This window comes from Mesitornis unicolor, unplaced genomic scaffold (genome assembly GCF_000695765.1).
Source record: "Mesitornis unicolor isolate BGI_N332 unplaced genomic scaffold, ASM69576v1 scaffold7571, whole genome shotgun sequence".
NCBI classification, from domain to species: domain Eukaryota; kingdom Metazoa; phylum Chordata; class Aves; order Mesitornithiformes; family Mesitornithidae; genus Mesitornis; species Mesitornis unicolor.
In genome coordinates, this window is record NW_010163046.1 from 39227 (window position 1) to 55100 (window position 15874).

At 37.8% G+C, this 15874-nt stretch overlaps 1 protein-coding gene across 1 annotated transcript in view; it reads left to right on the forward strand.

The window, feature by feature from the left end:
* PPP1R9A (protein phosphatase 1, regulatory subunit 9A) overlaps positions 1-15874 on the forward strand; it is a gene marked incomplete at its 5' end in the record, with an annotated part of 56851 nt that overhangs the window by 19068 nt on the left and 21909 nt on the right. Inside the window, 3 exons of the mRNA XM_010193805.1 lie at positions 7133-7288; positions 12609-12662; positions 15042-15271. Of these exons, the coding sequence (XP_010192107.1) occupies positions 7133-7288; positions 12609-12662; positions 15042-15271 (440 nt within the window). The remainder of the gene's footprint in view (positions 1-7132; positions 7289-12608; positions 12663-15041; positions 15272-15874) is intronic.

The following is a 15874-nucleotide window of genomic DNA, read 5'->3' on the forward strand; positions in this document are numbered from 1 at the left end:
CAGTATTTTTTCTTTTATTTGCAGAAGGAGGCAATAGAGAAGAGGAAAGAGAGAATTCATACTGTGCATTTATTTCAGTTTAGTTTTCCTTTAAGTACTAACACGAGGCTTCTGAACAGTGAAATAGGACAAAAATACTCTGAGATAAGTCAGGGTGCACTTGGATTTTGAAACACGCTATTAAACTAGCAATAGGTCAGAACAATCAGAAATATCCTAGATGACAAAGTAAAAATCCTATCTAGTCCCAGTGATGCTTTCACTTTAATTTCCACTGATATTAAAAATAAAAATATTTTAATATGTTTCATAATGAATTCTGTAATAGTTGCATATTTAACTCATGTAAATAAAAGTTTTACTCATCTATATTGGGAATGCATATATATGTGTGCCTGTGTGAGACCATGAAGACTGGAAACAATATGTCCTCTCTGTTCTCTCCTCAAACTATTAAAACATGCAAGTCTTCTAGTTTGTGTTTAATCAGGAATTAGAATTTAAGATCTTGACTAATTTCTTGACGGAACTCTATCATTTCCTCAAAAACAAAAAAGAGACGACTCCCTGCAGCCTTTGGAACATGAGATTTCTCAACTCATCACAGTGTGCTGTAGATGTCAGAGTTTGAAGACCTGTGATACCATTTTATGGTAAACATAGTCCAATAGCTTTCAAATTGGCAGGAGAGGTGTACCCTAAATGTCTGATGTTCAAATCCTTCTCACTGTGTACTCACACAGAGAGGCATGTGTGGCTGAAGGCATCCCTAGGTGCGTAATCAATGCATTACACCTTTTACCTGGAGGATGCACCTACCTGCAAATAATGGTTTGTGTTGCTTATCTTCACGCACCACACTAATGTCTTAACTCAGGATCTGGCAATAAAGAAAGCAGAGGATATCCAGAGTATTGTCTAAGATCTCTTTTTGGCAGTAGATGGAATTAGGCTTCAGAACAAATGCAGTATTTCAGTTCTCAAAAGCTACATTGAGATCATTGACAATCATACCCATTTCCTACTTGATGCCATATACATGTGTAGGAGGGGGGTGGTAAACCTTATTCTCAGAACAGATGGCTGGAGTGTAGTTACTCGAGTATGCAATGAGGAATGTTCTCTTTCTTAACAGACTTACCAGAGGTAGATTTTATTGGGAACCTGCAGCAGTCCTGGGTTACTTTTTTTGGTAGCCTGGCTATGCCGTCCAAGCAAACTCATTTAACTTACACCATTCCCAGGCAATTGACATGATGGAAGCTGTGATCTAATGCACATTAGACACAGTTCAAAGACATTTTTGGCCACCATGAGCACTTCTGCTCCATTTACTGTCAAATGTGAGCATTACAACTTTGAGCTCACCTTGCTCTTTGAGGGTAACTGTGGCTGGGTTTATGTTGATATACACCAGACACCATTGCCAGCCCTGCATTTTTTGGCTTTGGTATGCAAGGCATATTTTGGGCAAGAAAATCTCAATTTACACTGTCAGAATGATATCCTCAAATGTACAAAAAACCCCTGCCATTTGAAGTCTGTTTCTTCAAAGTGACAGTGATTCTAACTGCATGAAATTCAGGAATATTTGGGTTGCCAGTGTAAGGAGTTTTGTGCTGAGTGACTCAGAATTATACAGGAGTTGCTCGGTCTGAGAGCTATCAGACTGTCCTGTTCATTTTCATACAGTTCTTAAAATATGGCAACATTGGTCTCCAGCTACAATGCTGCATAAACAAACAAGAAAATGATCTTTATTCAACCTTCCATTGAGGCTGTCAAATTCTGAGCCTCAGAGACTTCACCACAAAGACAGCAATACCATAGCAAGTTTCCAGAGCAGGAAATCAGTGATGTGTGTTTGAGTCCCGGAGTCACCGCATGTGACTGCGCTTGGTAGACTGGTCAGATCACAGGAAGAAAGTGTGTGCCAGGCATGTGCAGGTCCTGGTGTTTTATCTTGCTGTGCCACCAGCTGGCTGGATTTCCTCTGTTTTGAAACTTAGGACAGTCTCATCATAGCCCAAGCAGCATTAGCTGTTACAGAAGGATCCAAGTTCTTTGAAATAGTAGCAATATTGAGACAATTTTGATTTCTGCCAGCCAGTGTACACTGAACTTGAGTCAGATGCTGAATTAGAGAGTCCCTTGTCAGTGTGCTGTAACTTCTCATTCCATTGCCTGGCAGGAATGATACCTGACAGTTACTTGTTGGGGAAGATTCACGCTAATACACATGGTGTTTTCAAAAGAGACATCATTTACTATATAAGTAATCCTGAAAGAAACATCATTTACTATATAAATGCCCTGCATCCCTGCACTTCAGAATCTGCTGTTATCATGGGCGGCAAGTCCATGAGAACACAAGAACCTTGTGCAGAACTGACAGATGCTGGAAGAAAAGGGATGCCCACAATGTGGTCCATGCAAAGTCAGGCAGGATCTCACAATTTGTTAAACTACCACAAGCCAAGCAGAGCCAGCACTCTCGGTTATTTCTCGAGTATTGCTTGTGATTGGCAGTGTTGGCATTTCCCAATGAGCCTGTGCGAACTACAATGAAGCTGGGAGAATGTGTTGTTTCAGGTGCTGCCTTTAGATAGCCTGCTGCAAAGTTTTCAATTCATCACCAGCCTCCTAAAATCCCACATCCTTTTGATTTGTTGTATCCTGTCAGAAAACAGAAGTCAAAAGCTTGGAAGTAGTCACTGTCTTTGTATTTCATAGAATCACAGAATGGTTTGGGTTAGAAGGGACCTTAGAGATCATTCAGTCCAACCCCTTTGCCATAGGCAGAGACAACTCCCACCAGACCAGGTTGCTCAAAGCCCTGTCCAATCTGGCTTAAAGGTTTTTCCTACTCTATTTCCTACTTAGTGTGTTATGTACAACCTGAATCTGTATCTTTGACTGAAACCTTTTGATTTCCATGTGTTAACACAGTGTTCTTTACACATTTTAGTCTAATTCTGCCATTTCTTGGAATTTTTATTAGAATGTGGTATTATGTTCTACACATTCGATAGCAAATGGCATGTCACATAAAGCAGATGACCTGTTCCCCTGAAGGCTGCATATGGCGATGCAGGATGTGAAATTAGTAACATATTGCAGAATTCTGTTCACTCTGTGGCCACGGACAAGTGGTTTTATGCAAGTAAAATTTTTATGTATTCTAATATCAGTAATACTCTGTTGAATATTTTTTCATATTCTCATTTATCAGGACGTTTTGAGAGCAAAACAACATTGGAACCATTGAAACTTGACACACAAGAAAAGAAAAATGTTGCAATGTGCTTAAATGTCTAACACCCAAAGAGTACATTTGTTAAACAAGATCTTTCAGAGAATATGTTTTTTCCATCATCATTAATACGAAGCACTCCTGTAAAAGCGATGATTGATACTAAACCATTATGTTTTTCTTCGCTCCTTTGAAAGAATTAAGTATAAACTATCGAAATCAAATGAAGAGGTGGGTTTGAGTTATTTTTAGAGTTGTTCAGATGGCATTCCCTGATTGTGGGAGAGTTTCAGCACAAACAAAAGATTTAGCTTGATGCAGCCTTTGTTATGGTGATCTGGAGGTTTGACTGCATTACCCTGGCTGGTGCTGCTGTGCCTTCTTTCTGCTTGGGAGTTGTAGGCCCATTTCAAGAACTGACAAGGCAGTTAAACAATGCGAGGAACACATTTTCCCTTTTAAAGTGGGAAATTCCAACTGGAAAATTGCAGTTCACATTTATAAAGATAATTTTGTGCTATTAGCTGTGATAGCATATAGCGAAATGGAATGGCTGATGTCAGAAGCTGTTACTGTGGATGGGATAAGCTTAAGCCCTAGGTGTTACTGAAATGAGAAATAGGCCTTTTGCATGGATGAATTCTGCTCACCAATACAGACTGAAGAGTCTGAGATTTTCCTTCAAGAGACATAAGTTTTTGTTGTCTGTTCAGTAAAAAAATACTGTTCTTGTCAGCTAAGAAAACAAAATTCTTGCAAATCAGGCAGTTACAGTAACAACCGTTGTGTTGCAGGGCTTTGTTATTTTGAAGTACAATGACTTTTGTCTGTGCCTTGCTGCTGCTTGTAAAACACTGACTTTCCTATTTTAGTTTACTGATACAGGATCTAAACAGCCTTTTAGTAGTTTCATGTGAAGTAAAAGTCGGCAGAGATGACTTTTTTAGGGAAAGTATGTTTCATGTAGTTTACAACATATATTTCCATAAAGCACACATCAGTTCTTTTGAATCTATAATTTGTGTTTCATGTGATTATAAGATTGGATCCCCTTCTTTTGAAGACGAAAGTGAAAGTCCCATTTATATCCATGTTCTGTAATGCGTTTGTGTCATCCTGCTGTCTTGTTTACCCAAGCAGACTGCAGTGCTTTCCTTTGATGACTACTTTTTGCATTAATTGAAGCAAAAATGGTTGTACCTATCAACACTCGTTATGTATAATTTGAAGGAAGATCTTCCTTTATGTTTATTTTAAGCTGCCTGATGTCCCTCTTCAAACACTCTGGCTCCTGAGGCCAATAGAATATTGCCTGCTCTTGAATTTTTCCCCAATATAACTTAGTCCTTCATAGGCGTTTGTTTTTCTTTTTGTATGAAGTACTTCTTTTTAGTTTAAGTCTTTAGAGGAATCAGTTTTAACTAAACTCGTCCATTTTATTCTTTTACCAAAAATGGTAATTATAATTAGGATTTTGCATTAAGTTAATATGTTCTTTAAAAAGCACATGTAGCTGAGCCAGATCTGGTTTTTGACGTAAACTGGGCATGTTCACAGTCCTACGTCTGCCTCCTCTTTGCATGCTTCAGAGATTGCCTTGCCACTGCTGATGGACCTGCCAATGTTTTTTTCATGTAGAAATGATTGGTTTGTATCACCTTATAGATTTTTCAGGGATAATGAATGAAAAATTGACAGTACAGGGATTGTGTTAGTGTTTTGTCCCCACAATAATTCATTTCATTGAAATCTCAGTGAGATTTTAGAGTTAGTTGTTCTGCTTCTCGCTACCCTGATGGTGTGTGAAGGTGGTGTTAGATGCTCCTGGAAGAAGCCAGGGGAGTTAGCAGCTTAATTTTCTGTTTAGATAGTAACTGCTTGTAGCTGTGAGGAATAAAATAAAAACAGAAGTTACTACATAATGTAATAGAAGATTCTGTGTGTGTGTATGAGATCTAGACATGCAGACTGATAAATTTAATTTCAGGTGTTGTTTTGTTTAGCTCTGATGCTAATATGCCTGAAAACCCCAGTGAGCTGGATTGTTCGCTTCTCTTTTAAATAAGGATGAAATAGGCAAAAAGCCTATTAATAATAATAATAGCCTATTAATAGCTCTTAACTTTTTTTGTTGAAGACTACTGAGATTTTTAGTCTTAGTACATATAAAGTATGTCAAGTAAATAGTTACTGCTTATTTTGTTGGAGAATACGTAACTATTTATAGAGACAGAGATAGCTCTCCTAAGTAGTGGTTAGCATGAACAGTGATGTTTAAAGAATCGATGGGTTGTGCATGTTGCTGACTTACTTTTGATAGTTCTTTTAAGCAGAAGATTTTTACGAAATCATTCTGTGTCTTCTGTGTGTTTTGGCTTTCTTTGTTTTTTTAAAACTTCCATGGTTTTAAAAAGATGAGTGTAGATTTTTCGTGATCTTTAAAGGTCCCTTCCAACCTAAACCCTTCTATGCTTCTATGTGCTGTTTATCCAAGAAATGATAATATTTTATTGCAAGTAAATCACCCTGTTCTTGATTGCAAATATGTATCTTTTCTGTCTGTGTGGACTTGTGCACCTCGACATGCTTCCATGCACTGGTTTTTAGTTGAGTGAGATTTACATAAGTCTAAACAACAGCTGGGAAACTGTTGAGATTCAGAGTGTTGTTTGGACATCTGAGTTCTTACCTGCTCTTTTGAAAAGTTCTTTTAACTAAAAGTGGCACTGATAGATAATCCTAGCACTACTGGGAATATACTTCTGATAATAATATTACATGCCTTCATCTCAGGAACTGAAAGCTCATGAACAAAAACCTGAGTAATTCTGTCAAAATTGCAGTGTTATTTGAGTATAAACATGAGAAGGAGTGCACCCCTTCTCCCGCCCTTCTGTTTCCACGTATTTATTAAGTCCCAAGCTTTATAAATCCAGATGTACCCATGAGGGAAGTGTTTGCATGGTGTTTTGCATAACCAGCAGTGTGATCCCTATGGGATGTACGCTGGCTTCCAGAGGGAGCCCTGCTGAAGCGACGTGGTACCCAGCCTCACAGGCATGGAGAGAGAAGAGCACAGGTGCAGGAGATTGTATAGGCAGCTTTGGGCTTAATATTGCAAGCTTTTTCTTTTCAGTATTACTGGTTTGTCTTCTTTAATCTTGAGATACTGATTGTAGCTGATGATTTTTTATATTCCGTTTTGTCAGCAAATTGTTCACATGGTTATCAGCCCAAGAAACACCCGCATTTTCTGTTTAAAACCAGGTAGAAGCAGATCTTTATTCAGGGTGAAAATTCAGTAAACTCTGACTTCAGTCTCTGAACGTGTCTCTGACACTCGGTTTCTTTTTCCTGCTCTTGTCTTTCTGTGTGGGTGTGACTTTTCTATAGTTACTTTGTTTATAAAGAAGAAACCAGTGGACTTTCAAATTCAGCATGGAATATCACTGGAGAATTACTACCTCTAGATGGCTTACAAAAGACTGATCAAGATCCTGTTGGTCATATTCTGCTTTTATTTCTGTTTGGAAAAGATCCCTTGTTAAACCTGTATTAGATTTGGAGAAGCCTTCCTGTGGAAAAGAGGTCTTATTTGGAAAAGGATGAAAACCATTGAACTATACAGCCAGTTGTGCTTAAGCACTAAATCCTTAGTGCTTAAGACAGTGTTTTCTCCTCTCTCTTAATGTTCTGAAATGCTAATGGAGAGTTGTATTTTGTCTGGTAGAATTCATTAGTACTGGGATTATAGCTAAAGTAAAAGATAACCTTTTTCGTATGCAGTATGCCGTATTTGCACAGTAGCTTAATTACTCTTTGAACAGTCTCTGCTTAAAAAGAGGATAACTGGAATTTCTTAAATGCTATGAAATTAAGACAGGGGAATATGCTACAGATGAAGAAGATGAAGACATGGGACCTGTCCTGCCAGGAGGTGACATGGCTATAGAAGTGTTCGATCTCCCTGAAAATGATGACATGTTCTCCCCCAGTGATGTGGACACCAGCAAGCTTGCTCACAAATTCAAAGAGGTAAGTTATAGATCAGAAAATATTCCCAAGATATCTTACTGGAATTACTCAAAAAGTCCTGCTTAAAAGAAGTGGAGCTGTTCTTCAGAGTTGTTTTAACATCAGCTTGCAAGTGACTTGCATTGATGGAGTGTAATGTGTAATTTAAGTTTTCAACACAGATGTTATTCTGCTTCAGCACTTAGTTTGCAATTTTTGTCCAGGAAGACAAAGTGCAAGTTAATTCATTACTAGCAGGTTGCTTTTTTTATTATTTATTGTAAGATTCCAATCAAAAGTGATCAGGAAAAACCAAACAACAAATTTCAGTGAAAAGGAACATACAGGCCTCTTCCTGATTCCTATACCACTACACTACTCTCATGCATGTACTGCAGTGCCGTGTGTTTGGCCATGTGTTTGGAAAGATGCTGAAGGGAAGCAGGCACATCTCAAGCTGGTGTTTTACCAAACTTGCTGGTTACAGGGTTTGTGTAGCAGACACTGGTACTAACTGAGGTTTGAATCAGTGATGTTTGTTGCAGTCATTGAATTCATGTAACTTAACATACCAAAGTACTGAGAAACACTTCTGTATTTTAGTCTGTGCTTTTGATGTGGTTTATTTCTGAACTTTCCTGAATTCTGATGCAAATAAGGACATGAAACAATTGGACTTATGTAGCCCCACAGTAATGGGCTGCATAATGACAATAAAGAACATTTTTCTTTTTAAATACAGAAAAATGGAAGGGGTGAAAGTAGCCAGAACCTCATAGGAAATTAAAGCAACAGAACCTGAGCCGAGAATGGAGTTTTAAAATAGGCTCTTTTTTTATCCTTCATCCCCTGTCATCTCCCCTTCCCATGACTCTAGTGAGAGTCATATGTAGAAAGTAAATCAGTCAATGAGCAATCAGTTTTTCTCTTTTCTGGTGATACCCTTTTCAGCCTTTGAATCCCTTCTGTTATTCATTGTTGTTTCCTGAGGGTTTTTTTTACTTTACTTAAATGATAATTATTTCATTCCATGTTTCACATGCAAATTAACAGAACAGTTTACTTCATTTTCTAATACTCTCTATCATACGTAGTGATACTTTCTCAAAGTGGTGGGAAGATGCTACCATTCTGATTGTACCAAGGCTATGCAAACCACCAGAGATGGGCAAGACACTCACTTCTGAATCAATTACCTGTAAAACTATACTTGAATACAATTTCTGTCAACTTGGGCTATTGCCAAACTTGAGCATGTCCAAACTGATTTTAAACTGTTTGCAGACCTGTCTGATTTAATGTCCTCAAAGTGCTGGTGTAGAGGAGATCAGATTAAGAGACTTTGGGACCCTCTCATTTAAGCACAGATGAGAGCCTGAGAAGGAAACATTAAATGCTCCTGCATAAGAGCAGGCTGTTTTTCACTAACCCACGCAGTTACTGCTGATACGAGCATGCCACTTTTCTTTCTCTGTATTTAACAGTACACAGCTGCATTTTGTTGTCCGCTCCAGAGTGAGTACATGTATTTTTCTTGGTATTTGCCCTGAATTCTTTCAACACTAGAGGACTTGTTCATGATCACACTGCACAAGCCCACACAGTGTTTTCTGGAATTGTATTTAAAGAATAACTTTTGTTTCTTTTTTGTACTTCAGAGATTAATGAAAGTATTAACCAAGTGGGTTGGACATAATCTTTAAGCATAGTAGTTTGACCTAATTAGTTGAATTCAATCTTTGCGATGAAAAATGTGCTCAGATAGTTTGAGAGAACTCTTATTTGAAATGCCTTGCTTTTGGAATGAAAGTCAGAAGAGAGATGGGGATTCCTGGGTGAATCACTGTACTTCTGCAAGTCTTGTTTTCCTGGCTGTAAAACAGGAAAAACGGGACCGATTTTCCTTAACTGCTTTGAGAGAAAGAGATGATAGAAGCTTTATTTTAGTTGTGAAGAGAGACAAGATCTGTAGGGAGAAGGGACATTTTATGTAAGAATTAGGTATTATATTTCATGTGTTAATAAAATATATGAAAAAATTACTATTACATGCAAGAAATATATAATGATTATATAACAATTTTCATGGAGATCATTAGATTCCATTGTGCTCTCTCTTTCCCAGTGACTTTGGATATTTCAACATCTGTCAGCTTTTCATCCCATTCTACCTTTTGCAGTCTTAGATGAATTAAATCAATTTTTTTCTATGTATCATATTTTTTATTTAAAAAAATTATTTTTTTGAAGAAAATTAATCAGCTTTTCAAGACATCTTTGAAAAGGAAATATGCCAACACAATTCAAAATGTCCTAATTAAAATGAAGCCTTAACAGTTTTATATTGACTAGGAAAACATAAAAATGCAAAATAGTATCTGCCAAGAATTTGTCTGGCATTATTTGAGACATGAAATAAGGTATTTCTGCTCCCCATTAGTTAAAATTTTTAACTATGGAGTCCAGATTTGCTTTCCAAACAGTTGACCTTGCCTGTTGTTCAGTCTAACCTATAAATGTGTTAGTATTTCTCATCTATTCTGCAAGCATAATTAGTTCCTTAAAAAAGTAGATGTCCAGCTACACATTTGTCTGTTAAAAGGAAAGTGTCTTTTTTCTTCTGCCTCAGTGGGATCTGCTGTACCATGTACTGATTCAATGATCTGACTGGGTGCTCAGTATTCATTTTTTTAACTTAATAACAAAGAGTATAAAAATAACTGTTAAAACCATCTGTACCTGAGCAGATTGGTTTTTATGCAACAATTTGGAGTTTATTTGTATGTAATAATAAGCTCTTTAAGTGCTGCTTATGGGTTTGTGGTGTTTTACAAGAGATGGGAAGGGACTGTAAGCAGGTAGCCTAAGGCTTTGAATCTCAGCTTTTTTATTTCATTATTAACTCTGCAAAGGGCAAAGTCAGGCTCATCCATCCTTCCCCTGATTTTATCTCACTCCAAAACAGTGAGGTAGGAGAACAAAGCAAAGGCCTGGGCACTTTATAAACACCGTAACATTTTGAGATTATTCTTTTGTAGTTTTTCACTACTAACAAAAATGGAATGATGAGAAAATACAGTTCTCTGAAAATTGGAGCTCCGAGGTTGGACTGAGTGAGCTCAAAACTTGCAAGTAACCTCTTGCAAATACTAACTGAAGTATCTCCTTAGTTTCCTCTACTATGTATATTACAGAAATGTATACGTCCTTCTTGACTTTCTAGTCTACTGGGTGGAATAGCACCACTATAGTCACTTGACATTAGCCCCAGCTCCAGACCTGTCAGGCGCCCTGTTCCCAGCTGCCCTGGCATCTCTCCATCCTGGATCTGTAGACCTGATCTTGTGTGGCATTTCCTCAGGAGCCCAGTGTGATCCAGGGGTCAGCTGTGTGCTCAGGGCAGGTTCGGTCTGACCCCATGCATGTTCCACCTGCAACTGTGCCTGGTGTGCCTCCACATTTTATGTGTTTCTTCAAGCTGTTACAGCTGTTTACATTTCATGTGAAATGAGATTTCTGTCTGCTTTCACTGAGCGCTTGAAGATTCATTACACTTTTCAGTGCAAAGTCAAAAAGTGAGTGTAATATCAGATGACCATGGGGACTAGAAGTGCCTACAGTCTTCTCTGGAGCCAGTGACCAAGAAAGGAGCAGTGGAAAGACGATTCCTGAACTGTTCCTCAGATGGAACTGGTTGTATCAGAGTCTCCTTTATTCTTTCCAGCATAAATTCAGTAATTCTCTACCAGAAAGGTCTAGGATTATTCACTGGAGCAGTTAAGGCTGATTTGCAAACAAAACTGCATCTGACAGTGTACATTTTTCTATGTCACAAGAAGTACATTCAAGAGGCTCCATGAAAAGGGAATTTCAAAAGTAGCCTGGCCTTTCTCAAAGATACTTCTACCAATCATCTCTCTGATGGGTCCTGTTATTTTGAAAATTACTCCTCTCCTCCAGAAGAGGTTTTCATCTTTTGAATTATTTGTACATTTTTTTTACTAACAGCCTGGTCTTCAAGAATGTAGCTATTGCTTCACCAGAGATGATGATTTCTGGTTCAGTACAACTCCCTCACATACTCTGTTAGCTCAATATAAACTATTCCCAAAGGCTCCCTTTAGTCTTGTAAGATAATTAACCCCCATGTAAAACATGCTTTTCTGTAACTATTCCTGATATTCATAAATAATGGACAAGGGCTTTGTCTCCACTGCAGTGCCAGCTCAGACAGTAATTCAGGTTTTGCCCTTGCCCTCAACTCCTTACCCAACACACACAGGTCACCAATTCAGATTAAACAGTGCTGTAGATTTATGGTTTTGGGGCCTGACAGAAGTTTGTCCATGCTGCCTGCTTTACATAATAAAACACGAGGGATTCAGGTGCAGACCAGTATTGGGTGCATGTGCATGATCTTTTCCAGTTGGATTAGGCTTATGCTGTTGAAGGTGCAGTTCAGTTCATAATTCAGGGTGTTCTTGGAGCCTGCAAGTAGCAGATCTTTGGGGTAAAACGAAAGATGTTTCAGGACATGGCCTAATACACTCAAAGAGCTAACGCGTATCCACTCCGCAGGATAGGACTAATGTAGGTTAGTCCCAAAGAAATCCCCCTGGAAAGTGCAGGTGGATGCCAGGTCCTCAGCACCAGCCCTTTCCCTGTACAGATCCGCTGTTACTGTGGCACGGTGCTTGACAATGTAATACAACCTTTCGCACACCGCCTGGGCTGTTAATCTGCCTGCACTCTGTGTGCTTGAATGCTGTTTCCTGTTTTCTACAGTTTCCCCGTGTAACTGCTCTCACTTGAGATTAGCTAGCTTGAGCAGAATAACTCCAGCTAATTGTGAAGCATAGCATCAGTTTATCCTTTTTCTTGCATGAAATAAACATGTGGGGTCTTCCTTGAGGTTTTCCTGACTTCTTGAGTTGTTAAATCACTTATTTCCATATTTGCTTTTTTGTAACATGCCTGCTTTAATCAATGCAGTCGGGCTTTCTGACACTGGGACATATTTCATGTTCACACCAGAGGAGAGCAAAGCCCAGCAGGATAACATCTTTTCTTTTTTTTTAACCATAAGACATTTGGTTTTGCTAAACAGATTGGATGTTCTGATTTGAAATTATGAGTGGTTAGACGGCATCCTATCTTTAATTAGGTTGCACAGAGTGAGTCATTTTGCAAGCTAGACATTTTAATTTACAATCTACTGCACTGCAGCACTCTTCAAGGCCTTCTGCTATGTAATAAGGGTATTCAACTTGCAGCACAGGCTTTAAAAATACGGGAGTACTCTCTGTGACTTCACTTGTTTATTTTATATTTTCAATTTTAGTTGCAAATCAAACATGCAGTTACAGAAGCTGAAATTCAGAAGCTGAAGACAAAGGTAAGAATCAATATACGTTTAATGCACGCTGTTCTTTTCCTGTCGTGCAAAATCAGATCTGAAGACATGTATCTTTATGTGGGTGGAGAAGTCAACGTCCTTATTAAAGGCTGATTAAGAAGCACAGTAGCTCAGCTAAATCTTGTCTTGATGTATGTTCTCTATTCAAAGTTCCAAGTAAAATCTTAAGTGCTGCTATTAAGAGAAACTGCCAACTTGGGTGGCTTCAATTAAACATGCATTTTAAGGGCTATCATAATGACTAAATGGCAGATTCCTAGTTTTACAATTCTAATGCATTTTTTCAGGTTTTTAAATTATATTTGCATTGAATATTCAAGTCTAAGTAAGTTTTTTATTTACCAGTGATGTTAAAGTATCCTGTTAATGTTAGTTTTTTTGACATTTAAACAAAACTTTAATTTATTTAAAGGTATTTAGTAGAAATTACTTTTTATGTACAGAAGAAAAAAAGCTGTTTCATATTGTTGCAGTTCTCTTTAGGAGATACTCTAGAAATGAAAAAAACAAACAGAAAACACTATCTCACAATCGATTGATAGTTATTAGGTTGAATTTGCTACAGCAATAAAAAGGAATTGTATTTTTGAACTAGGAGAACCGTTATAGGAAGTCAACTGATAATTCAGTTCTTGAATAATATTAGGTTTTATAATGACAGCCTTCTCTTTGAGTTCGAGTAAATGATAAAGGAAATAAAAAGAAGACAAAAATTGTACTTCAGAAAAAGATTGTTTCTTTCTAGCAACCGTTTGCACTCCCCGTGTATTTTGCATAGTGTTTATCAAATCTGTATAAATTATTGTTACAAACAAATTCAGAGTGCAACTATTTTCTGCAGTGACAATCTGCTGTACTGTTTCAGTTCAGAAAGTCAGAAATCTTTTCTCACTCTACATCCTGGTTCCAATCCAGCAATCAGAGCCACACGGTCAACCCCTGGGGACTGTGCCGAGCCCCATCGACTTCATGGCAATGATGCCTGGGTGCAAACACTCATCTGTGCAAATCCATTTGAAAGATTGGGGTTAATGTGCTTTTTTATGTTGGATGTCTTTACCTAGTGTCTCGAATAGAGCCCAAGAAAATGTGGCTGGTTTGGGTATATTACTAATACAACTGCAAAGAAGTTACTCTCTTTGTGTGCGTATCATCCGTGATGTTAGCAGAACTGCCTAGAGGAAATTAAACAGTCTTAGAAAGTAATCAGGAATATTAAGGCGTTTTTTGTTTTCTGTAAATTCTGGGAGCTAAAATATACAAGCTGCTGAAAAACCCTACGCTTATCCAGCTCCAAACATTAACCTGCAGCTAGCTTCAGCTGCAAAGTGAGAAGCCTACCACCAAAAAAAAAACTAACCAAAAAACAAGCAAAGAAGCTAATTTTTATCATAAATTCAGCAGTAAAATTCAGACTTCTTTGAGTTCACTTGGAAAACGTCATTGGGTTTCACTGGTGCCAAATATTGGAACTGGCAGCGAAATAGCCCTGGTCATAGAGTTAAGCAGTGCTGGCGTGTTTGGCAGAATTAGCACCTGAACTCTTCAACAGCGAGGGCCTATTTTCCTTTTCATATTAGCTCCTTACAACTCAGTAAACAAATTTAAAGAAAACAAGAGCAATGTATTTATAACAGGTTCTCTTTGTCCTCGTAAGAGTTCTGGCATAGTTTCCGTATCGGATGCAAAACTCTATGCTAGCTTAAATGAAAAAAGTTTCTAGGTTATGACCTGATGTTAAATTTTGAATTATGGCCCTACCCTCTTTTGTTTGGCTTTCTAGATTAGGTAAGACTGTGGCTTGAAAACAGGCATTCTAAGAACTTAATAGAATTTCTAATTTGGTTAAAAAAGCAGGTAGTTAAATTAGATGCAATTGGCTTTTTTCCTATTGTTTTCTAAATTATTCTTAAATCAAATATAGAACCTGGAAGTCAGATTTCCCTCCCCCTCCAAAAAAAAATTTAGAAATTCGATAATTTTATGGAAGTGTATGAATGCTTTATAACACCTGAGCCACATGCATAGAGCAAGACACATCCCCAGTGCTGACTGATTAACCCTGCAGTTTGCCTGAATACTCCACTGTTGACATTTTTAAAGTGTATTTAGCATAACTCAGAGAAGCACAGAGGCTGCACTGGAACACAGAGCAAAGGCTCTGCTTTGCTTTATGAGGAGGAATAATGTATGCATGAGTCTGTTTTCTTTGTCCTGGAATGCTCTTTTCACTGCTAGCATATTACTATTATAGTTATTAATTCAGTGATTCACTATTCATGTTGTTTGAATTAATTCTAAACTATTAGGCTGCATTTTGCAGCGTTTTCCTGACTGCATCTCCATTCTTTTGTTCAGCTGCAGGCTGCTGAGAATGAGAAGGTGAGGTGGGAATTGGAGAAGACCCAACTCCAGCAGAACATTGAGGAGAATAAGGAAAGGATGATGAAATTAGAGAGTTACTGGATTGAGGCACAAACCCTGTGTCATACGGTGAATGAGCACCTCAAGGAGACGCAAAGCCAGTATCAGGCTCTGGAGAAGAAATATAACAAGGCAAAGAAGTTAATCAAGGATTTTCAGCAAAAGTAAGCGGCTACGCCAGGCTCTGCAAATGACTTAGTGGCCAGATAGGGAACATATATGTGATGTGTTTTGAAACCCACTATTAAACAGCTGTGAGGTAAACACTAGTTTTAAGTTTTTTCCCATTAAAAACTCGGGGAAAAGTGTTAGTAGTATTCAAGTATTAGTTTAGTATTGTTGAAAAATAATACTATAACTAAGCAAGGACTTCATCTGTAGTATTCCAGGTTGGACTGTTTCAGAATTACTAGACAACTAAAATGTGATTGCAAACAACCAAGAGTAATCATAGTAAAATGTTTGATTAGCAATATTTGCAGCTATTTATGGTGGTGGTGTGTCAGCTGGATTCACTCCTATTGTACACTAATGTAACATCAATAAGAAAGTTGTTTAGTTACATTTTAAATTTTATTTTTCTTTTTCTCATAGATGCTAACAATGTTTGAGCTGAGTTGAGCTGACTAATGATTACCTGCCCCTCTCTGTTTCATCTGGTCCCCTCTCCATGATGACTTGCAAGAATAATAACATCTTAAATTTCTACAGCAGCTTCCATTTCCTCAAATTTCTTTTTTTTTCCTGGAAACTTTTTTCATTTCCTG